The 26886-nt window shown below is 40.0% G+C and overlaps 1 protein-coding gene and 1 pseudogene across 4 annotated transcripts; one reads left to right on the top strand and one right to left on the bottom strand.

The window, feature by feature from the left end:
• Positions 1 to 1037: 1037 nt before the first annotated feature.
• On the top strand, positions 1038 to 17844 carry LOC130193874 (G-protein-signaling modulator 2-like; annotated as a pseudogene).
• mcoln3b (mucolipin TRP cation channel 3b) lies at positions 17728 to 26886 on the bottom strand. Of its 4 annotated transcripts, XM_056414676.1 has the most exons (14): positions 26654 to 26882; positions 25161 to 25405; positions 24900 to 25070; positions 24205 to 24346; positions 24011 to 24086; positions 23816 to 23912; positions 22839 to 22938; positions 22036 to 22148; positions 20878 to 21027; positions 20645 to 20746; positions 19895 to 20017; positions 19129 to 19335; positions 18869 to 18999; positions 17728 to 18194 (listed from the first exon to the last, which is right to left on the bottom strand). In XM_056414676.1, exons 2-14 carry the CDS (start codon positions 25401 to 25403, stop codon positions 18155 to 18157), a joined length of 1695 nt encoding a protein of 564 aa, XP_056270651.1. In that variant the 5' UTR covers positions 25404 to 25405; positions 26654 to 26882; the 3' UTR covers positions 17728 to 18154. The 4 variants fall into 4 exon arrangements, with proteins under 4 accessions (XP_056270651.1, XP_056270653.1, XP_056270654.1 ...); XM_056414678.1 differs by lacking the exon at positions 25161 to 25405 and having other exon boundaries at positions 26654 to 26876; XM_056414679.1 differs by lacking the exon at positions 25161 to 25405 and having other exon boundaries at positions 26693 to 26876.

The raw sequence follows: 26886 nt of genomic DNA, 5'->3' as shown, positions 1-26886 counted from the left end.
AATAATCTCATAAACCCAGACTGGCAGATTAACAATGAGTAAATTAACAATTAACATTGGTCAAGTCAGCAGAGCGAATGTGGCTTGTGGGTAAATAACTGTGTGACAGTTGTGGGATGTGGCATCTTGAAATAAGATTCCCTGGGGTGAATTGAGCAGTGTAAACAATTTATAATGGAAAAACAAACATGAATGTGAGGATTTATAGTTCATTATTGCTCTTGGAAACATCAATTGACACAATCAATATCACCACGTGGTCAACGCAGACGCTGTTATCGAGCTTTTGATGTCATAACATCTTCTTCAACAGATGCCTCCTAAAATATATATGTATAACTTGCCTCAGTTGAGTGCTTTTGGAAATGCGATTTTTTGAGTTTGGCAGAGGGGCTTTTATTTTGAAATTGTATCAATTTCATTATTGATTTTGGAAACGTCAATTGACACAATTAATATCACCACATGGTCAACGAAATAGCTGTTATCAAGCTTTGTATTCTTCAACAGATATCTCCTAAATTATATGTATAACTTGTCTCTGTTTAGTGCTTTTGGAGATGAGTGTTTTAGAGTTTTCACATAGAGGCTTTTATTTTGAAATGATAGAAATGTGAACGTCTTGTGGCAGCAAGCGTTTCACTTGTCAACGACGTTTAGAATATATAAACATAGGTGTAAATATACTTTATATGGCAAGGTCAGTTGGAAACACACAATGCCACTGTGTGCGACAGAGGGCGGGAGAGACATTCACATCTAAATATCGTGTCTTGCAACTTCCGGGTACTTGCTGCATGTTGCTCTATAAGCAATTTTAAATTAATATAATTTGAAGTCATCACTAAGAGCCTTAGACCCCCCCCCCCCCACACACACACACACACACTCCAAACGTCACATGTAAAGTATATTTGTTTCAGATCTGATCGGGTCGTATGTCTCAACGAGCAACGGTACCAACATTTCCGAAGGAACCTGAAGGCAGCACGTCGTCGACTCCTAATTGGAGTCAGATTTTCAGCGCGAGGAGTGGCTTGTTCAACTTCTGCTTGGCGAGACACGCAGTCATCTTCCTCCTAGATGGTGGAGCGACGAGTTTAATAACTAAACAACCGAGCGAAAAGATTAACTAAAACGGGTTTACATGCTGGGGGACATATCTACGGAAGCCGGCGCCATGTTTGTGAAGTATTCGCGTGCTTCAGTTTGAGGTAGGTGAAAAGTTGTTGTTTTGGGGTGTCAGTCATGTTGTCGCGCTGCTCTTTTTTTCTCTGTTTTCCCCCTTGTTAAAGCTTAAAACGTCAACGTGAGCTCACGTTCCTCGATGCGTCGCCTTTTTATTCGTTTAACTTCTTCCTCGGTTGTGTCTTTTTAGCGTCAACGGACCAAAACGTCACACACACACACACACACACACACTCCACTTAAGTTTTCTGCCGTTAAACGGGTCGCGCGCGCGAGCGTGTGCTGGCATGCTCGCGCGAAACGAGACTCATTTTCAGCTAGTTTGTCATTTCCCCCCAACCGTAAAGCATGCGTCACCATGGGATACAACGCTAACTGGAAATAAGTTGAGTAACTTGCAGCTCAATTATTTTACGACATAATAATAAAGAAAAATAAGAGTTAATTAAAAAATTGTTTTTTTTTTTTAAATGTCATTTTTTTCTCTCGCATAGTTATTCCAGAAAGGCAATTAATCCAGAGCACATGCCTTCAGTGATGGGGTTGCAGCTGAGTTTTTTTATAATTGTATTTAACTTTACGTGTGACCTCTTTTCAACGCAGGGTAATGGGGTTGAGTCTCTAATGATGGTTCTTTCAAATTAAGCTTTCTTCAAAGGGGAATTATGGTTTGCACTTTAGAGAGCATCCCTTAATTGGACAAGGATCTGTTTGGTGTATTCATGTTGAAATGCTTATGGTTTTATGTCTTGCATATGTGACTAAATGACGACACCAAGCTTCCAAAGAGCTGTTTTTATTGTAGCTAACAAGTGACATTTAAAATGTAAAAAAATCAACTTTCTGCATTTCTGATGTGATCTCGACTTTTTTCTTTTTAACTTGTGACCTGCAATAATGGCTCTCACTTTATTTGCAAAATTCCCACAGATCATTCCTCTCAGCAATTCAGAGATCTACACTAGAAATAGTCAAACTTGATAGATTTTACCACACAATTGACATAAAGATAAATTCATATGGATACAATTAAAATTGAAAGGGAAAGCATTTTATACTTTCTCTTGCTGTTTTGTTTTTACAACATGGGCGATCTCGGTTCCTGTTAAATTCGTCCTTCAGTGTTTCTTGATGTCTTTTTTTTTGTTGAGACGTTATTGTACAATGCTTTGTGGTTAGAGGCCCTGCAAATTTAACTGTGGAAATGTAACGGCATTTTGGCCCAGCGTTGTTGATATTCCTTTTGTTTCATCATTATTTTGCAGCTCTAATGTGCATTTACTCGGGGATTGTCAAAGACGGCTGCCATATGATACCTTTTAAAACATTTTTTTATTATGATAGCTAGTAACTACCCACATTGCTATCGCCACAGAATTAAAACTAGAACGGGTACTCGGTAGAGCGCATACCTTCGCATATCACAAGATTGGGCATTGAATTATGAACATGTTGGCATTAGTTGCATGCCAATTGGATACAAATTGACTGCTATAGTAAAAAGAAGATTTTGACCTTTTCATGACATTGACCTTGACCTTTGACCCGATCGATCCCAAAATCTAATCAAATGGTCCCCGGATAATAACCAATCATCCCACCAAATTTCATGCGATTCGGTTTAATACTTTTTGAGTTATGCGAGGAACACGCATACAAATAAATAAATACCCGGTGATCAAAACATTACCTTCCGCATTTTCAATGCGAATGTAAAAATATATAAAACATGCAGCCTGATCAAAAAGTTAAGTTGTCATTTTTGTCAAAATGACTATTGTGTTCCAACTCATGAAATCAGATGTTTCTGGTGGGAAGATATGACGGTGTGAGTGTCAGGGAGGGTTTCCTCTCGCTTCCCAGATCCAATTTCAACACGAGGCGGGACAAAGACGGTATTGTGTGACAGTTGAAGTCGTTGTCTTCTGGAAACCATGCGCGACGGTATTCGGCTTTTCTCCCAGAGACGAGTCGTTGTCAGTCTCCAGATTTTTTGGGGACCCGTCATGTGGTTCGGTCTGGCTTTTGTCGAGACCTCCGGACTGACCGTCGCGTACGGCGGCGTTTCTCTGAGCCGTGTGCAGGACCGGGAGCATTTACTTCATGTCCGCCAGAGGTACGCTGCATATTCAAGGGTCACGATAACCGTGTATTTGTCATCTCTGATTATGAGATGGTCGCAAAAATTATATGTTTTTATTGCCTCGTATCTTAAAGAAAGTTGCTTGTGCTTCATATTCTGTGATAAGAGCCTTAATGCTTGAACCTTGATAATAGATTATCCTCATAATATTGCATATGGATTACAGCTGAAACATTTAGTTAAATCATCGATTAGTCCAAAAAATATATATATCTAAAAAAAAATTATAAGCAATTACAAGTCTAACTAGAACGGGCACTCGGTAGAGCGCATACCTTCGCATATCACAAGATCGGGCATTGAATTATGAACATGTTGGCATTAGTTGCATGCCAATTGGATAGAAATAGACCGCTCTATGGTAAAAAGAAGATGTTGACCTTTGCATGACCTTGACCTTTGACCCGATCGATCCCAAAATCTAATCAAATGGTCCCCGGATAATAACCAATCATCCCACCAAATTTCATGCGATTCGGTTTAATACTTTTTTAGTTATGTGAGTAAAACGCATACAAATAAATAAATACACGGCGATCAAAACATTACCTTCCGCATTTTCAATGCGAAGGTAAATATTGTTTCATGCAAACACTGGTTACAGCTGGTTAGAAACACATTGTCAGTTAAATTATGAAAATAATTGTAAGTTGCAAATCGATTAAAAAATATAATTTTTTTTTCTAGAGAAATGTGTAATTCGTTCATCATAAAAAAGGGATATTAAGTATAATCAGTCACATGTTCAAACAGAAGTCAACGTTTTTATTTATTTATCCGCTCGTGCTTGATTTATTTACGAGAATATTTACAGATGTGCGTGTCCACATCGATGTGAGGGGATAGTTTTCCGGTGGCGGTAACGTGACGCCTTATTGGCAAACCGACAAAGGATGCTGAGCGGACCACGGGAGGTCTTTACGGACCCGAATGTAAATATTTCATGGCATGCCAATTGTGAGAATTTGCACCCGATTGCAGGCTACGTTGTCATTGTTGGGTAGAATCAACACATTTTAAATGTACGTAAGTCTATTCACCAATCTGATATCAAGTATTCATATTTATATATAGTTATATATATATATATATTTATATATTTATTATATATATATATATATATACTTTTTTTATTATATATTTATATATATATCGGCTCTTTAAAGCTTCACAGGAACAACATCAAAACCTTTTCACTCGGTACCCGATCCGTACATCCCACCCGATCGGCACTGCACATGCAAAATAGTTCTAGACACCTGTGGTTAACCACTCTTGTGTACCCTACATCTTCACTTATTGTGAACAACACATTTATGTTAACAGAGATTCCATTGAGTAACAATATAATGCGCGTACGCTTAATTTGTACTCGGCCGAGGTAAATTATACCCAGGGTTCGAAAACCTGGAAAAGTCATGGAATATGAAAATGGTCATTTCCAGGCCTGGAGAAGTCATGGAAAAAACGTAAATCATAAAAGTTTTTGGAAAAGTCATGGAAATTTGAGCGATCCCTGGTAGCTCTAGGTTTCACCGGAGCCACTTAAAGTTGCTCTAATTACCACTGAGATCTGGTCAAATGGGAAGTGACACGCGCCATCAGGTGGCTCAGAGCTGCAGGTTACAAAGGACGACATCGTAGAGAAGTCCCACTATCGGCTAAACCGTTCTCTCTTTGTTTCCCCCCCCTTGCGAACAGTGTCGGTAATCTGCGTTTGGAGCTTCATCTCGGGACCATTACACTCGGTGTGAACGCCGAGCGGATTAAGACCCTTTGTCATGCCGTTGCCGCGGGATACCGGCGCGCTTTGACGGACAGCAGCACATCCACGAGAGCCACGTGTTCACCTTTTTGTTGTTGTTGTGATATCGGTACGCCGTGTGCGTTATGCGTGTGCGTGCGGAGGAAGAGAAGATCAACGGCGTCGCTTAATCCCATAGGAAATCTGCGGAGGGAGCGGAAGCTTTGCGTTGCCGTGGCAACCGCCTTGAAACCTCAAGGATTTGGAGAGGATCTGCAAAGAGGAGGGGACCGAAATCCCTCCTGAGATGTCCAATTACAAGAAGTGCCTGACCTCCGCTTGTCTCGACAAATATTTCACACGATCAAAAGCAAATCCTAATTTTTATATGATGGGATTTTCTGGATGAAATAAATAAGTAGTTTCTCGCTGTTAAAGCAAACCTGCTATTACAATTATCAGGGTTCTTACGGTCATGGAAAACCTGGAAAAGTCATGACATTTTAAAATGGTCATTTCCAGGCCTGGAAAAAACTTAAATAAAAGTTTTGGAAAAGTCATGGAGATTTGTTATAATCACGTGTTCATTTACGCCAAATTTGAAATAATTAATATACAGGACTGTCTCAGAAAATTAGAATATTGTGATGAAGTTCTTTATTTTCTGTAATGCAATTCAAAAAACAAAAATGTCATGCATTCTGGATTCATTACAAATCAACTGAAATATTGCAAGCCTTTTATTCTTTTAATATTGCTGATTATGGCTTACAGCTTAAGAAAACTCAAATATCCTATCTCTAAATATTAGAATATCATGAAAAAGTATACTAGTAGGGTATTAAACAAATCACTTGAATTGTCTAATTAACTCGAAACACCTGCAAGGGTTTCCTGAGCCTTGACAAACACTCAGCTGTTATAAATCTTTTTTTTTACTTGGTCTGAGGAAATATTAAAATTTTATGAGATAGGATTTTAGAGTTTTCTTAAGCTGTAAAAAATAATCAGCAATATTAAAAGAATAAAAGGCTTGCAATATTTCAGTTGATTTGTAATGAATCCAGAATGCATGACATTTTGTTTTTTTAATTGCATTACAGAAAATAAAGAACTTTATCACAATATTCTAATTTTCTGAGACAGTCCTGTATATTTTAAAGAAAGACGCTCAAAATATAAGCCGGCGTATGCTCTCAATACGCAACATTTTCTAAATTTTTCATGTTTATACCGAGATTTCAGTTTGGTCATGGAAATTTGGTTTAAAGTCCTGGAAATCCACTGGTCAAAATGTGTCAGAACCCTGAATTATAGAGCGGCAAACTTAAAATCGGATAACAGTTATTTCCTTCACCATGTCCACAGTAATGCACAGTCAGCCCTCTTCTGGGTAGACTCATGTAAAGTAGGGGTATCATTGACTTCTTGATCCTTATGAAGTATTTCAGAAATGTCTCGAGTTCTGGACCCTGAGTTCACGTTGGTGTCTCACGCGTCTCCCACTTCCTGCAGGATGGAGTCGTCGTGTCTGGACCTGGCTCTGGAAGGCGAGCGGCTCTGTAAGGCCGGCGACTACCGCGTCGGCGTGTCCTTCTTCGAGTCCGCGATCCAGGTTGGAACGGAGGACCTTCAGATCCTCAGCGCCATCTACAGCCAGCTGGGCAACGCCTACTTCCACCTTCAAGAGTACAACAAAGCCCTGGAGTACCATCGCCACGACCTCACGCTCACTCGGTAAACAGTCTCACTTCCTTTTTTAATCGCTGTTTTAAAACCATACCCGCCTTTTGCACACTTTTTCGTCTGGATTGGACAACCTTGAGAAATTCCTGCTAAAAAAAAAAAAATGTTTAACCGTCGTTGGCGTGCTAGTTTTATTGAGGTACACCGTGAGTATTTTTCGGATTACACTCTTAACAATATATTCTGAACCACAACACAACATTTAAAATCCCCATCTCCCCCTCCTATGATTCACATTTCTCCGCTGCATCGCTGTAAATTGCTTTCTTGCCAGTTGTGTTTCTGAACTCGTCCATTTTTTTCCCCCCTCCTTTCTTTTTGAAACCCCAGAACAATCGGCGATGATCTCGGCGAGGCGAAAGCCAGCGGCAACCTCGGGAACACATTAAAGCTTTTAGGACGGTATGACGAAGCCGTGGTTTGCTGCCACAGACATTTGGACATCACCAGAGCCATGTATGACAAGGTGGGCCATGTCTTCGTGGTATTTCAGAACAACAAGGACCTTATTTAGTTGCGGCTGAAACATTTCTTTTGTTTTTATCTTAATAGCCTGACAATGGTTGGCTTTTTTTCTACCGTTCTGCAATTTGAAAGGTTCAATTCGATGACCAAAGGCCCCCCCCGTTTGCTTCGATTAGAACGAATGGATCCAATTTAGTTCTCGATCGATACCGCATGTCTTGCTCAGCAAGCCACAGAAAAGTTTTGGCGTGCTGGATGGTGGCAAAAAAGCGTCTTCGCTGCAGCATCGAGAATAGTTTTCCCGCCCGCACGCACGCACACGCAGGTCTGGTGTCAGTGTATTTTTACTGATATAATTGCAGCACTGGTCACTCGTGTGTGTGTGTGTGTGTGTGTGTGTGCGCACGCTGTAGGTTGGGCAGGCTCGGGCGCTGTATAATTTCGGGAACGTTTACCACGCCAAGGGGAAGAGCATCTGCTGGACTGGAGCCGAGCCAGGAGAGTTCCCGGAGGAGGCCAGGATAGCCCTCAGGAAAGCTGCACAGTACTACGAGTGAGTTGGCATCATCAAAACATATTATATTTGTTGTTTTGCTTTTGTTTTGAAAGTCCTGAGGAATGACTTAGTTCCTCAGACCAAGACCTCAACAGCAGAGTCACGGGTTTGTTCCCATCTGGCCCAACCCATACAGGAAAAGGGCTTTTTTTACACATGTATCTTCGGGTAACACTGATACAAAAACAAGACTGGAAAAGTTACATCATAAATATTTCTAAATATCTTGGAAATATTTCACATTTTTCCAAGTTTTTTGTCAAATTGAAATGTTTCATATGTGAACAGTGAACATTATCCAATTACCAGCTTTCAGCATTTAATGCATTTTGCATTTTAAATAAATAATGTACATCGTTCTCAGTACCATATTCAGATTCTATCATCAGCTGCTCTACTTTTTGTAAATGTGCACGCCAAATTCCTCACACATAAAATGCAACCGACTCAAAGCAGGTTGGTTTAGTAACGACAAAAGTTGTCCGACTCTCACATTGGATGCATCAATCAACTTTTTTTGTAAAGTTTAGTCTCGACCATGAAAATAATGTCAAAATAATTTCAAGTTCAGGTTAAGCTTACTTTTGAACCCCAAGTTTGAAATCAAGTGCAACCTGGAGCTGGGATCCCAAAGGCACTCAAATGTCCGAGCGCGACTCCGTCCCGGGTCCAGACTCCACCGAGCATCGTGGATTCATTCAACGGTTGTTTCTGTTGTGATGATCAAAAAGGATTCATTTGATGTTTTCTTCTTTTCACAAAGAGCAAACCTGAGCCTGGTGAAGGACTTAAGCGACCGGGCTGCCCAAGGTCGTACCCATGGTAACCTCGGAAATTGTTATTATCTTCTGGGTGACTTTGAAAAAGCAGCAGAGGCACACGAAAAGGTAGGCGGCCAACGCGTGTGTGTGTGTGTGTGTGTGTGTGTGTGTGTGTGTGTGTCTTCAGTGTCTCCATCGCAGCCTCTGCTCTATGCTCACTTCGTTTTGTTTGTGTGTTTGTGAGTGTGTGTTTGTGTGTGTGTGTGTGTGTGTGTGTGTGTGTGTGTGTGTGTGTGTGTGTGTGTGTGTGTGTGTGTGTGTGTGTGTGTGCTTGTGTTTGTTTGTGTGTGCGTGTATATTTGTGTGTGTGTGTGTGCTTGTGTTTGTTTGTGTGTGCTTGTGTTTGTTTGTGTGCTTGTTTGTGTGTGTGTTTGTGTTTTGTGTGTGTGTGTTTGTTTGTGTGTGTGTGTTTATTTGTGTGTGTGTGCTTGTGTTTGTGTGTGTGTGTGTGTGTGTGGAGTAGCTCACCACTGACAGAGCAGAGGACGTGCTCACACTGCAGCGTGATAATATATGACACCACAAACATTAAAACGCAGTGTGTGTGTTATATGTTTGCGGTTCCTATCCCCACCTTCCCGTCCCGTAAACATGCCAAAGCTTCTCACTGGAGCCGGTGGGAACATGGTGGACTCTAAGGAACACAAAGTTATGCACATTATATTATATTTCCTTTTCCCGTGTTTTCCCGTCTCCCCTGAGTAACGTGCGCCCTCCTCCCGTTTGTCCCGTCGGCAGCGGCTGCTCATCGCCAAAGAGTTTGGGGATAAGTCCGCTGAGAGACGGGCCCACTGTAACCTTGGCAACGCTCACATATTCCTCAGCCAGTTCGAGGTGGCGGCTGGTCATTACAAGTGAGTAAACGGGGATTGTTGTTGACGGATATTTCTGGATGTCTTCAGAATGCACGGACAAAACATTCACTCATCACATTTTTCATTTTCAGTCCTGATCCTGAAATACTTTTTTCTTTTGTTCTTTAAATGCTTCAGCGACAAAAAGCAAGATGATGTAATAGTTTGTTTCCTTTGACACCGTACTTTATATTTACGTTGTATGTCTGAAACTTTGTTTAACGTGCTGCTGCTGTCTTGGCCAGGACACTCTTGTAAACGATTTTTTATCTCAATAAAGCTTTTCCTGGTTAAATAAATTTAAATACAAAAAATTAAATAAAAATGTTCTTCTATTAAGCATTTTTAAATAGTATATGGCCGTTTTATAAATTGTTTTTTAACACATGTATGATGCAGTTCACCAGTTCACCAGCAGGTGTAACTACTCCTCTGGGCATTCGTAAGTAAAGGCTGTAAACAGAAAATGAACGATAAAAGTGGAAGTTAGAATATAAAATACGTTTTCACAGTAGAAGTTAACAAATGCAGTGAATGAATAAGCACTTTTATGTTTATTTAAATGGTCAGTGCACATTAATTAACATTTTTATCTGCACAAACCCACAAGAGCACAGACGCATAAATATGTAAGGACAATTAAATGCACAAAACCATGAGGACGATTATAAGCACATAAGGAAATAAGAATGTCCTTAAATCTGTTTGCAACTACATGAAGAAAAGTGTTTCGTGGTTTTGTGTAAAGCAGATGTTTTGAAGACAACAAGTCATCCATAATCACCACAAACATGTACAGACACGCCGTGGCTCAGACGCCATGAGGGAAGACGAGTGTCGATCCAGTATTGTCTTGACATAGAGGAACCGTGGAAGATTGCAACAAAGAAAGCCGTAGATAGCGATCATCCTCCTGCTCCCCGCCCTCGACATTCTTTAACCGTCTTCCTCCTCTTCCTCCTCCTCTGTTTTCGCCCCCCAGGAGGACTCTGCAGCTGGCCAGGCTTCTGAAGGACAAGGCCGTGGAGGCCCAGGCCTGCTACAGCCTGGGCAACACCTACACACTCCTGCAAGACTATGAGAGGGCCATTGATTACCACCTCAAGCATCTGGTCATTGCTCAGGACCTCGATGACAGGTATCGGCCAATCAAATCTGATTTAGAAACATTTATTTGCCACGTGTGACACGTAAGGAATTTGACTTGACGGCCGTTGTGTACATTAGACAGACAAACAAACAACAATCGACATAGTGCAAGAATTCAAACATTATTTGTGCCGTTTGTAGTCGGCGTTGTGACAAACTGTCTTTTGAAGTATAATGAGAACGTCAAAGTTTGACAGTGGGTGGCCTCTGGACTAATTACCTGCCGCAATTTGGTGGCGTTGCTGCAAACACCCATAAAGCTGCAATTAAACGCCGACACACTCGGGGTCTCATGGGATGTAATGTCTTCAACACGTAACAGCTTTGAGATGCCAGGAAAGATGCAAATGGATCTTTTATAAAGCCCTCTTTACTCTTTTATAGGTGCTTTCTAAATGTGCAGATAGTCTGTGTGTGTGTGTGTGTGTGTGTGTAGGCTTTTCCTCTTATTACATCTCTGAGAACAAAGCAATGCTGTTCTTCTTCTCGTGGGAGGCCCCCGCCTATTTTTACAGTCTGAAGGAAAGCAACCGCGATGTCTCCTAACAGCCACATTGTCATTTAAGCCGTATATAACTAGGGTTCATACGGTCATGGGAAAACCTGGAAAAGTCATGGAATTTTTACATTGTTATTTCCATGCCTGGAAAATTCCTGGGGGGAAAAAATCTCAAGTTTTGGAAAAAGTCATGGACATTTTTTATATTCATATGTGCATTTACGTTGAGTTTTAAATATTTATAGATATTAATTTAATAGGATTACGCTCAAAATATAAGCCGGCATACTCGCAATTTTGTCGCGCTGCAAGTGAACGCGCCTTAACAGAAAAGACAAATGTTAATTATTTTAATCAAACTATTGTCTCCCATTCATTCGTGTCATTTAAGGTGATAAACTTTATGCTTTGGAATTCTCATTGTTAGTTTAAATACAAAATGTTCTCACTTTTTCATGTATACACTGAAATTTCACAAAATGTTTGGTCATGGAAATTTGGTTTAAAGTCCTGGAAGCCCATTCTGTGATTATTGTTTTTTGAAAGTGTCTCTTTACTCATACAAATATTATTTCCATTAATAGAAACTTATTCGTGAATAATAGTAAGTACGTGTGCACACACGTGAGATTGAATTTACTCCAAAAAATGGACTTGTTGACTTCCAGCCGTACCGGCTCATGTTGGGATCGCCTTGTCTTTTTGGGGATTGTATGGCATGACAGTTTGACGAATGCCCCGCCCACTCTTGCGTAAGCTCAGCTAAAGTTGATCATCCTGTTTCCCCCCCCCCCCCCCCTCGTCTCGTCGCAGAGTCGGTGAAGGACGAGCGTACTGGAGTCTGGGAAATGCCCACACCGCCCTGGGGAACCACCAGGAAGCCATGTACTTTGCAGAGAAACATCTGGAAATTGCCAAAGAGGTGACTTGCTTACTGTTTACCTCCTCCCTCAGGGTGCAATCAGGCCAAACCCCCCCTAGTGGTTGCATGGGGAACAACAAAGAATAAGGATAAGGATGTTTATTGTCATTGTAAAAACATACAATGAAATTAATTTGGAGACTCGTCAGTCAGTACAGCAGCAACAGGTAAAAACATGTATAAAAACATAAAGATGGGACATTTCTAATTTAAAACAAGACATTTAAAAATAAATAAGAATAAATAAAACATAAAACACAGACATCAATGGTTTAAAAGTGGGGGTGATGGAGGAAACCGCTCTGGGGAAGAAGCTGCTCCTCAGCCTGTTAGTCCGGAATTTAATATTCCTGAATAGTGTATTTTTCATTAAACAGCATTTTGTACGTCTAAAATTCATGAAGGTTTTTTACAGACAAACAAACTGCAAAGCCAGTCTAAAAAACAACAACTTAACAGTAGTTTATTTTGTCTTTTTGTTGTGTCGTCGTATGCTTACGTTGGCTTTGATGTTGCAGACAGGAGACAAAAGTGGCGAGGTGACGGCGAGGATGAACTTGTCGGACCTGCGGCTGGTCGTAGGTCTGAAGTCCAACTCCAGCATTCCCCCAACGTCTTCCGCAACACCAACACTAATAGCTCCGCACTGCCAGTGAGCTTCCAGGGTTACTCCAGCCCCCAAGGTAAATGTGCACCCCCCCCCCCCAAAAAAAGCAGGTCATTTTCAGGAGATTGACAAATGCATTTTTTTTTTTTGCAGCATTCCATTAAATTACATTTAATTTAGCTGAAAGCGATTTACAATCATGTAACATTCATACATCATGGACTCGGCTACAGGGAGTGATTCATGGTAAAGTGCCTTGCTCAAGGACACATGAACTAGGCCAGGGATTGAACCACAGACCTGCTAACCACTGAGCCACAGTCGCCCTCTGTGTACTTGTATTTTTAGATGCATTGTTTCCAGCATCTGTTAAATTATCTTTATGCACACATTTCGAGATGTCAAATTCAAACATTCCCGAATTAATTTTTTTCACGATCTCCACCAGGAGAGGCCATCTTTCATTGTCACTCTTTTTGTTTAAAGTACTGTGTGTTTTTTTGACAGTGCTATGGATGCACTGACATGAGCCCAGTCCTACATGAACGTAAACAATGCAGTAAACAACACGGGGCACCTTTTTAAAAAACACACTTTTCCTGTCGTTGGGAAAGTTATGAATCAGAATCGGCTTTATTGTCCATGTTTGTGTGACATGAAATTTGACTACTTTACAAACAGCAGAATAAATATAAAAGACATTGAAGACAACAGAATAGCAACATGTACGTACACGATAAACAACAGTGACAATGAATTGGGGATGTTAGTGCAGAAAGATGTCTGATTAAGTGGTTCATATAAGTTCTCGTGTATATATATATTAAATTGCCACACGATTGCATTTTAAATCCTTTCTTTTCAGGGGTCAGGTCTTCAGCCAGGATACTCGGCAGTGCAGAGAACCTGGGCCTGAGTCCAAGTCCTGACAAGAATCAAACTAGAGATCCATCTGCTCATCCAGTAAGTCTGAAATGACTTAAACATGTCTGACCTTGAAAATACAGAACATTGTCCAACTGCAAGCACCACTCTGCTTGTCATGGAAGTTCTTATTTTATTTTATTTTTTGATAATCTACGTGGCACATATTCTGTTTATTTTTTTCCACTCAGCAGAGGATGCAGTTCTCCTGAATTTGGTGCTTCGCAGCTGATTATTATTGCGACACAAATTAAGTCTTAAGTCTAAGCCTTGTGCTTCAGCAACATGTGGGCCAACACGAGAAGAAACCTTTTGTCCTGGAAGATATAATAAATTATTTTCTTTTTCCCGGAGACCCTGTTCACCCATCGCGTCGTATCAACGCGGTTAAAACGTTAAACCTCTGACGTAAATCTGTCGAGTGATGTTCAATAAAATGCTCGATGCACTTTGAATGTACAGGACTGGGAAGAGGAGACATTCCCGGGATCTTCGAAAAACAACACGCTCAAGTCTTCCACGAAGCTCTTCCTCTTCCACCGGCTGAAGAGCAAGAAGCAGAAGACCCCCAAGTCGTCTCCCAAAGACCAGGATGAGAACCGCGCCGAGCACTCGGCTCCTGAGCTGGACGCAGCGGAGTCTCCAAAGGTGTTTCTATATATACATATATATACTGTATATACACACGTTCAAAATGTTGGTCACCTAGACAATTTGGTGTTTTCCATGAAAACTCTCACTTTTATTTATCAATGAATTGCAAAATTAATAGAAATTAGTCACGACATTGAAAAGGTTAGAAATAATGCTTTTTATTTGAAATATTAATTTTGTTCTTCAAACTTGTGGCTCAAAGGAAGGCCCGTTTTATAGCTTCTCTCACCAGCATAACTGTTTTCAGCTGCGCTCACATAAAAAGGGTTTTCAAGGGTTTTCTACCCCTCCGTTGGTCTTCTAAGGCGATAACACAATGTACCATTAGAACACTGGAGATGGGCCTCTACACACCTGTGAAGAGACTTCATTAAACACCTGAGAATAGTCATTTAGAGTGTATTTATGATTAATTTAATGTTATCTTCATTGAAAAAAACCCAGCTTTACTTTGAAAAATAAGGAAACGTCTAAGTGAGCCCAAACTTGTGAACGGTAGTGTGTAAACATACCGTCCCGCTCACTCATAACATCCATGGAACTCACAAGATGAGCGATGACGATGATTCACACTCGAGACTTAAAGTTAAAAGTGAAACCGTGTGTCATGTGACACGGGCGCACTCCCAGTCTGAAGACTGCGGGAGGAAATGTGTCTGTTGCAATGTGGCGTCGTGTTTGGCTCATACGTTACACAACAATATCGGACTTTAAAAAACCGTCAAATTTTCAAATTGATGGTTGATGAAAATGCCTTTTATTTAAAAACTCTACAGTGGTGTCAGAAATTACACACAGGAATAATCACCTTCCACCATAACTAATTGGTTCTGTTTTTTTTCTCGTATGGCAAAGAGATTACGACTTGCATTTTGTTGCGCAACCCTTCTTTTGCAGAATGATAAACTATGAAAGTCATGCTTTGACTTTTTTGTTTTTATTTTAATTTAAAATCTTCCTTTTAAAAGTATACCAACACTGAGTGTAGTACATGTGTGCAGATGAAAGCAGGACATCTGTTTATCAATAATAATAATTAGAAAAGGGCATTTTCTATAGAAATAGTGTAAAAGTGTCCATCAAAATTTATCAACTATTTTGAAGAATTCCAATACGTGTTTTTGATGTTTTCGCCCCAGATGAAAAGTGGCTTCTGTAACACGAGTTCAGAAGTAGGAAGTGACTCTGTGTGGTCACTGTTAACCCTTTCTTTCCTGTATTCTGACGCCTGCCTGCTGACCCGATCTTTTTCCTTTTTTTTACACCCCAGTCTGGATCGCGGGACACTATCGGCGAGGATGGCTTTTTCGACCTCCTCTCTCGTTTCCAGGGCAACCGAATGGACGACCAAAGGTGCTCCCTGCTGGATGACCTTCCCGCCGCTCCTCCCTCCCCCTCCTCCACCCCACCTGTAGCCGAAAGGAAACGTGAGTCCGCCCCTTTGTGTTTACGCGATAGTATAAAAGTGGACATTGTGTTTGTGTCAAAGATGACGAAAAGTAATAAGCCACCCGACGTCTCGGATTTGAGTATCGAACACTGTGGACCTTTTTACTTTTCGCCCATCTTTTAAAATAGCTATTCTTGAACTCCTTTTGTAATGGTCATGAATCTGAGCTCATCACGGCACATGTTTTTATAGCCAACCGTAAACTATTTTGCGGTGGATGCTTAAAAGATGGACTTTCGGTTTGAAGTGTTTCTTTAAATTGCCTTTAAATAACATCTCATCTTTTTTTTCTACAACTCAGAATGAAATTAACCTCACAGTTACCAATTGTAATGCATCGTACACCAAAAAAAATTCCACCCAGATGATAATTCCCTCCCGTTTGTAGCTGCGTTGGACTCCGAAGCGCCGTCACCGGATCCCGCTCATTTCCTGGAGCTGCTGGCCAGCTCCCAGGCCCGTCGGCTGGACGACCAGAGGGTCAGCCTGAGCCATTTTCCCGGCTTACGTCTCAGCTCCTCCAGCGCCGACCAGCCCCCCCCTCAAGGTAGCGCGACGGCTGCAGATTGTCGTCGTCTCCGTCGGCAACGCTCCTAACGCTCACGTTTTCTCCTCCCAGCCCCGATGTCCTGCGCAGAGTCGCCTCGCATCCCCTCCCCGTACCGTCGCCTGGAGGCCGGCGCCGAGCAGCCCGAAGGGGACGACGTCTTCTTCGATATGCTCGCCAAGTGCCAGGTGAGGAAGAATAAATCCAGTCCGTTGCCTCCTGCCCGACCAGACAACAGATGCACCACGGTAATGTCAAGAGATGTTTGGTCATTTCAGGGAGAAAGACAGATGCAAATTAATAATAACTTTATTATCTATGCATGTTTAATGTATTCTTCTCCGTGGACCAGTTTAACATGCATGTGCTGACTAAAATCATATATTTAGTATCACATTATATGGTTCTTTACTGGCTTGACACTTTTATTTTGAAAGTTGTAATTTTCTTTTGGAGAGTTCAGTTATTGTAATTATTTCTGGGAAGGTGAATACAAAGTTAATTTAAACATTTCAACACTGGTAAAAACCCATCTTGGTGACTTAGTATTTAGTGCTCACACCCAATTAAACATATTTATTTAACTCCCAAACATGTCTTTACATAGTACACGTGTCTGAGATCATAAACTAATGTAGGAGAGACGTAGGCGGGGCTCCCCGTGCTCTCGACACGCCTCGACTCACGTGATTGGCCGTCCCTCTCGTCGGCGCTTTAGGGCTCCCGGCTGAACGACCAGAGGTGCGCCGCGCCGCCGTCTCAAACCAAGGGCCCGACCGTTCCAGATGAAGATTTTGTGAGTCTCATCCAGCGTTCCCAGTCCAGCCGGATGGAGGAGCAGCGAGTCCTGCCGCCTCCTGGCGTCAGCCAATCCAAACCGGACTGACTTCGAGAGACGAGATCGCGTCACAAAAACTCCCTTTGTTCTTCTTCTTTTATCGCGTTTTTTGTTTTGTTTTTTGGAAACGCAAAACTCGCGCACGGCTGCAAGAGACACTCAGGAACCAAGATCTCAAACGTTACAAAGCGGGTCGCTGGATATCGGAGTGTCGGTGTTCCTAAGGCGTACAGACTTGTTTTAAGACGTTGGTGCGTGGTGCCGTCACACCAACTGGGTTGTGTTTGGACTAAATGGACACGCGCCACACTGGAGGGATGTTCTGCTTCACGATGACGGACAAGAAGAAGGTCATATGGACCCATCTCAAGCCGTTAAGCACATTGGAATTCATATTCTGCTTATTTCAGATTCCATTGCGGCTTTCAGAGCAACGCGAGTTGATCTCTCCAACGACGACTCTTCAAAACAATCATTTCCTCTGGGAAAATAAAGTCCACATCCACCGCGACTCCTGCAGTCGTGACTGTTTGAGCCGTTCATGGTTTCTATTGGCCTCCCCAGATCGCTTCTCAAGACTTGTCTGGGTGGAGCTATTATCGCCACGACCAGGAACGGGATTTTATTTTTATTGCAACATTACAAGGAATTAATGTGAGGAGAACGAAATTATATTTTAGTTTTTTGTATTGTAACCTTCTCTCGACAACGGAGGAATAAAATCTTGCGATTTTTCATTTCACTCATTTATTATTCGACCTCGATTCATCCTCGGTGTACAGCATTGCCAGATGACACGTCACAATCGTGTTTTACCATCTACGTTATAAATAAGTGCGTTTTTAAAAGTGCTCTGTGCGTCAAAGATCAGACTTCATTCATCTCTCAAGCTCTGTCAAGTCAGCACTGAAAAACTGCTGCTTCACATGAAATCACTCAGCTGAAGAATCCAGTGGCATGTACAACAAAACCCACTGGCATCATGTGAAAAGTGTTGGGACCCTCTGAATATATTAAACTTTGTAATACATCCACATTGAATGCCTGCTATGCCTCTGAAGACAGCGTCTCCTCATGCTTCCTGCACCTGGAAGGGGGAAATAGATCAGCTTAGATTCAGTTATGTCCACCAATTATATAAGAGTATTTTAAAAAGGTGCTTTGGCAACCCCCAGTTAAGTTAGTGCTGATAAAGGACATTCAGAACAGTAGATATTGCAATACAGGGTTCATATGGTCATGGAAAACCTGGAAAAGTCATGGAATTTTTTTAATGGTTATTTCCAGGCCTGGAAAAGGCTTTAAAAAAAAAGTAATTCCTAAAAAAATTCTGGAAAATTCATGGAAATGTGTTATATTCATGTTAATTTAGTTTGAATAAAAGAAAAAAATATGTATATAAATATTTATTCTTTTAATCAAACTATTGTCTCGTTTATTTTTGTCATTTAAGGTATATATAGAATAGAATATACCCCAAGGAAATTCTGCATCTGCATTTTTCTGCATTAGTAAGTTACAGTGGAGCAGTGGTGGTGATGTGAAGCAAGCAACTGGGGGTTCCTTGCTCAAGGACAAGGACACTTGATTTGCAACTAATGGGGAGAGCGGAACCCACCCACAACCTTGGGTTGCAGGACGGCCCCCCCTTACCTGAGCTAAAAAGTCACCTACTCGTGTATACACCGAGATTTCACCAAATGTTTGTTCCTGGAACTCCATTGGTCAACACGCGTATGACCTCTGTACAATATGACCGACCTGGTAATGCAGCCGTTCAGGAAGAAGCCTTTGCTCTCGTCAAATCTGTACATCCCAGAATTCGGCAGATCTTTGCAGACAGACAGGAAGTTGTGCAGCTCTGATGTCAGGTTCCCACTCAGCTGCTGCTTCTGAATGAGGAGCAAAAAAGGGGAGTTAATACCCTTTATTAGCAAATTAAATATTACTCTTCTCCAAGCGACCGGCGTACAAATCCGGAAATAATAAGGGGTTACAAATATTTAACGAGTAAACGTCACCTTTATCCTGTAATAGGTGTCGGTGATGATTGTGATGAAGAGGTTGAGGATCATGTAGATGAAGAGCGAGATGAAGGTGTAGAGGTAGACCCGGCTGAAGAGCCACACCAGGGTGCTCTTCCGCTTCATTTCCTGGAAGGTGGCGAACATGTCGTCTCCGTTGATGAGGGAGAACAGACACTCGGACACCGTGTTCAACGTCCGGAACTAAACACCCAAAAGGTCCAAGAGGAGAAAGAGGTTTTAATTTGAATCTGTCCAGATGACAATAGGTAACCGTATCTTCCACCTGGGTAAAGGTTACAGTACAACAGTGTTGGAATACTTGTTGCGAATAACTAAAGCCAAGTGTGAAGTGGACAGTACCAAAAATAATGATTTTGTGGACTAGTTCATTTCATATTTATTATATCATTGGATTATAATCAATGATGCACTCATATCTGAATTACTGTAATGTTGCAGCTGATGTACAGTGCTAATTAATACAAGTATGTACTGCTGTGTAGCTTGCAATATATCAGTTATATATTTAATTATATATTAATATATATATTTATTTATAATTTAATTGTATATATATAATTTATTGTATGTATAATCATATATATTTAATTGTATATATATAATTTATTGTAGGTATAATCATATATATTTAATTTTATATATATAATTTAATTGTATATATAATTAATTATATTTATATTTAATTATATATATTTATATTTATTTAATTATATATATTTATTATGTAAACCACGCTCGCCTTCTCGTGATACGGGCCCAGGACGATCCAGCCGCAGAAGCAGTAACTCATGTAGATTATCCCAGCGCAGCAGATGAACCGGATCACATTCGGGAACGCCGCCCTCATCGTCAGGATGAGGATCTGAAAATGGCCACAGACAACGGATATTGGTAAAAGATCAGGTAAAAAGTCTCGTCTTTTAACGGCTTCCTGTGATTTGGTGCAAACACCAGGAATATGGGCCTGAGATAAAAACTCAAATAAAGAGCGTATTCATATACGTATACATGTGATGTCAAGATACGATGTTGCACTGCTATAGATACATACATAGTTAAAGTGGTAAAATACTATTCTCTGGTGCTTAATGAAGTCTACATGGGTGTGTAGAGGCCCATCTCCAGTGTTCTAGTGGTACATTGTGTTATTGCCTTAGAAGACTAACGGAGGGGTAGAAAACCCTTGAAAACCATTTTTATGTGAGCGCAGCTGAAAACAGTTATGCTGGTGAGAGAAGCTTTAAAACTGGCCTTCCTTTGAGCCACACGTTTGAAGAACAACATAATATTTCAAATAAAAATCATTATTTCTAACCTCGTCAATGTCTTGACTCTATTTTCTATAAATTTTGCAATAAATTTGATAAATAAAAGTGAGTTTTCATGGAAAACACCAAATTGTCTGTGACCCCAAAGTGTTGAACGGTCGTGTATACGACATAACATATTTCAGGGTGCTCCACATGCGTTATGAATGATCTGGTCTTACATTATACTTCCTGAAGTAGCCCATGTAGCGGATGACCCCAATCCAGACAAACATGGTGCCGGTCCCAAGGAAGATGCTGCAGACGTCATAACTAGTGAGCACCTAAAAAGAAAGAGGAGATCTCTTAAATTGTGACAAAGGAACATCAAAGTGTGCATGCACAGTGGAGACGGCTTCTAATAGTCTCATCATGTAATATATCAAACCACGTCATACTAGAGGATGCACATTACCTTAGTCTGGATCTCGATCTTGAGAATGGAGCCGATGATGGTCAAGACGTCGCTGACTATGATGAGGATGTACCAGCCGTTCAGAAACTCCAGCTTGTCGGACCACGGGACTCGATTACCACATTCTTTCTTGCAGTAGACCGTGTACTCCTGTTCACAACACAGTTAAGGACGGGCACGGTTTATATCTGGAAAGAGGTTCACTATAGTATATCCTCCAGTGGTGGAGAAAGTACTTTATTTATATATTATATATATATTTAATATATAATATTTATATATATATATTTAATATATATATATTTTATATTATATAATATATATATTTAATATATTATATTTGTATATTTAATATATTAGAATTATAAATTATATATATATTAGAATTGTATATATAATATAATATGTGTGTATATATATTATAAGACAAAAATAATATATATATATACATATATATATTATATATATTTAATATATTATATTTATATATTATATAATATTTATATATATAATATATACTTAATATTATATATATATTTAATATATTATATTTATATATTATATATATATATATTTAATATATTATATTTATATATTAGAATTATAAATTATATATATTATAAATTGTATATATAATATAATTATATATAATATGTGTGTATATATATTATAAGACAAAAATAATATATATATATACATAATATATAATATATATATTACATATATTATATATAACATATTCACACACACAATAAGCAAGAAGAAACCAACAATAAATATAACAATACAGGACCAGAAATGATCATAGTTCCAATCGTGGAGATCAAACTACAGTAGAACAAATGATGGGCAGCATATTACATCACTAGCATCAAGGTAACGACTCAAGCCGACACTATTTATACCATTAGAGTATCTGGGAATTACAAAATCATAATAATTCATAAAATCAACATTGACAAACCAACTAAAACTTCACTGAGCGTAAAACGTTGCAACTGCTCCCCTTCAGTATTGATTTAGCGGGTGTGACATTATTTATTTTTGCCATTGGCTTACCCTCCACTTCATAAATACAGTACAATAATTGAAGACATCCGCATCATATATTTCATATGAGCGAATAAAAAGTACAGATGTCGGCTGGAGGGAACTTACAAACTGCAGCTGGATCCCGTTGATCACTGAGCGAGTGCAGAGGGCGAAGGAGGCGATGCAGGTCACCATGATGAGGCAGTCGAACAGCACGGTCAGGTGGATGTTTCTGGCAGCTGACGGAACAAAGAGATCACAATTAAACTTCTTCAAATTCATATTTTATGAGCGGCAAAGCCTCGGGCTGAGAGAGGACACGAGCAATTTAACCCCCAAAATAATTAAATCGGAAGAAAAATGATATACTCGGTAATAAAGTACGGATCACAAAACGTAAGGTCAATAACAACGGATATTATTCTCCATCCAGGGTAGGAAAATTTACATAAAATAAATTGGGGTCATTTAAAAAAAATCTGTGAAACATTATTTAACCTTTATTCAAAAATACAAAATATAGTTCTTCAGACTTACAGTATATGAGCAATTGTCATAAACAATGGCAATAATAAGACTATTAGGCAGTAGTTATGGACCGGGTCATATAGGCGATGATGTTTTTGACAAGTCCATGAACTTATCTTAATTATTAGAGGAAATTATGGGGGCATTTTTTTGTCCCTCCGAGTGATATCAGGGGCACAATTATATTTCTTAAGAGCAGTTTTGCCCTTTGCCCTCGTGTATTTCCGACTCCATCCCTGAGCCTCAGTCTGGAACTAAAGTCCAAATTGGCTCCCGTTTTACCGTGTGCATTTAGTCAATATGTCCATAGTTTTAAGCAACTGAGATAATGATAAGGTAAATAAATGTGTCAAGAAAGAGCAGATGACACACTTCTAAAACTTCAGCTCGGGCAAACGTACGCGCTCCGGTTACTTTCCACTCTCGGCATTCGTTGACGTTGACGTCGTTTTCCAGGTTGACCTTTATCCTGCCGCTGTGCACCTGGTTGTCGAAAGTTATCTGTTCGTGTTTGAGAGGAGTAGAGGAAGTCATTTTTAGAATAAATGGACGACGTCCTTTAAGTCAAACCACCGCTAAGTCTTCACTTCCCATGTCATTGAGATAATATTGCACTGTATACAAAGCAGGCATGTTAAAGAGTTAAAAAGGTAGGAAATGCCTTAATTTGGGGAGAGAATTGCATATAATTCAGCCCTCAGTTTCATTGCATAACACAAGTTACCCTTTTTTCTTAACTTTTTTCATCTGAACTTTTTTTCATTTTAACTTTCATCTCAATTTTTTTCATTTTAACTTTCATCTCAATTTTTTTCATTTTAACTTTTTCCATCAACTTTTTTTTCCATCTGAACTTTTTTTCATTTTAACTTTTTTCATCTGAACTTTTTTTCATTTTAACTTTCATCTCAATTTTTTTCATTTTCACTTTTTCCATCAACTTTTTTTCATCTGAACTTTTTTCATTTAAACTTTGTTTTCATTTAACTTTTTTTCAACTGAATTTTTTCCATCTGAACTTTTTTCCGTCTCAACTCTGAACAGCTGCATCGTCACTCGGACTCATCGCCACGCTGATGGCAGCAATGAAGCGATCAGATATTTTAAAGTCTGATTGTTTATTGAACCGTAAAGACAAAGCAGGCATGTTAAAAAAAAAATAATGTAAAAGGTGAAAAATGCCTTTAATTTAGATTTAGAACTGCTCAGAATTGGTCCCTCGGGTAGTTTCATCACATAAACACAAGTTCCACGCTGACCTGTCGTCATCCTGACCCCGTCTGTGCCGTGCATCGTCACGCTTATTGCAGCAATGAAGCGATCCGATGTTTGATAAATCCGATGTTTATTGAGCAGTGAAGACAATTAAATGACTTACAATGACATGGAAGTCGTAGCAGTCTGGCAGCTCCCGATACCTCACCGTCTGTAAATTTATTGACTTCAGGACAAATGTGATCTTGACAGAGAGCATCCTGGAGAGACACAGAGCCGACGTATTAACTGAGGCGTTGCACATCCCGTATTCAAACCACCGGGAGACGCTTTTCATTGAAATGCCGTGCTTGCAAACCTTTTGAAATGCAATATGAAACGTGGACTTGACTCCTGCGATGTCGGATGATCCATCGGATAAACATTAAAGCACTCTTAGATGCCACAGCAAAAAAGAAAAAAAGACAATTAAAAAAACTAAAATCCGTAAACACGGTTTCAGCATTCATTTTTTTCTTCTCATGCATAACTCCAATAATCCGGCCCACGTACCAGTTATCACTTCGATGTCGATGTCAAAGGTCTCGCTGGCCGGGAAGATGCTGGCGTTCCTGTAGAACTCCTGACACACCATCATGGGGTGGTTTTTCTCATATTCGTGATTGCCCACCGTGATGTTGTGCAGATGATCATACTAGAAATTAATAATTGACATGTCTTCACAACAGTTCAGCGTCAAAATCGACTCAACTAAATGACAGATATAAAAATATGACATGAACAAAGTTCAATCCCATGATGCTTGTTAGGTAAGCTCTATGGCCTCACACATGCAGGCGGTTATATAATAGTAATAACACATTTACAACTAGAATGGGCACTCGGTAGAGCGCATACCTTCGCATATCACAACATTGGGCATTGAATTATGAACATGTTGGCATTAGTTGCATGCCAATTGGATACAAATTGACCGTGCTATGGTAAAAATAAGATTTTGACCTTTTCATGACCTTGACATTGACCTTTGACCCGATCGATCCCAAAATCTAATCAAATGGTCCCCGGATAATAATCAATCATCCCACCAAATTTCATAAGATTCGGTTTAATACTTTTTGAGTTATGCGAGTAACACGCATACAAATAAATAAATACACGCCGATCAAAACATTACCTTCCGCATTTTCAATGCGAAGGTAATAAAAGGAAAATGCCAAAATGCAAAAAACAATAACTGTCGTTGCCTGTTTCAGGATGTAGTCGATGTGGTCGTAGACGTCCGGCTGGCTGTAGACGGCGTAGTTCTCCATGCCTCCGTCGTCATCGTAATCTTTCAAGAAGAGGTGCTTGAACGTGATCAGATTTTCCTCCTTGAACGTGACGACCATCTGGTTGCTCAGCCCGAAAGACACCAACTAAAATGAAGGGGGCGGGGCTAGTGTTATCAGGGTGGATGAAGCCACACGGCACACAATTCACATTGTATTCATGGTCATCCATTTTACCTGGATGGTAATGATGGCAATTTTGAGGATCTGCAAGACGAGTTTCCACGGTTTCCGTCCGCGAGCGTGGTACTTCTCACACGGGTTCATGAAGTAATATTTGATCTTCCTCCTGAGATGCTCCATGCCTTCCTGGTCCTCCGAGCACCGGTGTTCGTGGTGGGGGGGGGAGCCGTTTATGTCGTGCACGTCGTACAAGTCGTGCACGTCGTACAAGTCGCTCAAGTCACTGGAGTGATCCATATCTACGATAAAGTCACGGAGCATTTACGTTCAATACAAACCTGTGTGATATGTCAATATGAAGATTAATTTAATGCTAAACTAGAACGGGCACTCGGTAGAGCGCATACCTTCGCATATCACAAGATTGGGCATTGAATTATGAACATGTTGGCATTAGTTGCATGCCAATTGGATACAAATTGACCGCGCTATGGTAAAAAGAAGATGTTGACCTTTCCATGACCTTGACCTTTGACCCGATCGATCCCAAAATCTAGTCAAATGGTCCCCGGATAATAACCAATCATTCCACCAAATTTAATGCGATTCGGTGTTATACTTTTTGAGTTATGCGAGTAACACAAATACAAATAAATACATAAAATAAATATATAAATAAATACACGGCGATCAAAACATAACCTTTCGCAGTTTCAATGCGAAGGTTATGATGGATCCTTTTGGTTTTTCCATTGACATGTTTTGGACTTGAACACAACGGTGTAGCCTCGGTGGCACTAATAATAATAATAAAACAACAGCAGTCGACTTCACAACAAACAACAACGCAAAGAAGGTTTAGTCTATGTTTACGTCCCTCAAATGTAATGCAACCGAAGCCTATTACCATGCAATAAATCCCTTATTTGTTGACGATTATAATGTTCATTTGTTTATTTACACCGTGTTTCGTGGAGTTTGTGATTCAACTCATATTTCTTAAGACCGTATAGTGATGTAGCGTTAGTTTCAGTCTATTTACAGACTTACAGGAAACAACACTATAGAATAGAAACACTTCCTGTAATTATAAAATGCAAAACCATTGCCCTCCAAACTTTGGCCTTAAAAAAAAAAAAGTTGAACACTTGAGAGTGATCAAAACTGAAAATTGAGCATGACTACATTTTCGGAATATATTTAGGTTATTATTCTTCCTCGTTTTAATTCCTATGAGGAAAACATCAACAACAACATCAAATCAACAACAATAGATGGTACGGGATTAATATGAAGCTCTTTGCTAGTTGTCTTTTCCCACATTGCAAATGGATGATCAAACTGTGAGGAATAAGGAAATGAAGTAAGGTGTACCTGCATATTGTTGAATAAAACACAACAGCTGACATGCACCTGATCAGCTTCCAGCTCAATCGATTACATATGGATTACTACATATGGATTACTTGTCGTGTAGCTGTTCAGCTCATAGCCCGTCGATCATATGCAACAGTAAACAGGAAATACATACAACAGAATATACGAACCAATGTCGAGCAGCAGCTTATTCAACGTGTTGCGTTCACCTGTCAACTGTGTTGAGTCCGAACTGTTTCGGTCCAATACAGAGTCATAGAGTAGGAAATTACATTTCTACTTTTACTGAGAGAACCATGACTGAAGTCAAGTTATTCAAATGAAAGATCGCGTGTTGCCTTGTGGTCAAATTCCTCACGCAACGTGTGTCTCAGGTAACTTCTTACGGCGCTGCGACGTCATT

This window comes from Pseudoliparis swirei, chromosome 5 (genome assembly GCF_029220125.1).
Source record: "Pseudoliparis swirei isolate HS2019 ecotype Mariana Trench chromosome 5, NWPU_hadal_v1, whole genome shotgun sequence".
In the NCBI taxonomy this organism is placed as follows: domain Eukaryota; kingdom Metazoa; phylum Chordata; class Actinopteri; order Perciformes; family Liparidae; genus Pseudoliparis; species Pseudoliparis swirei.
Note: the sequence above shows the minus strand (reverse complement) of the source record. Positions and strands in the feature narration are given on the sequence as shown.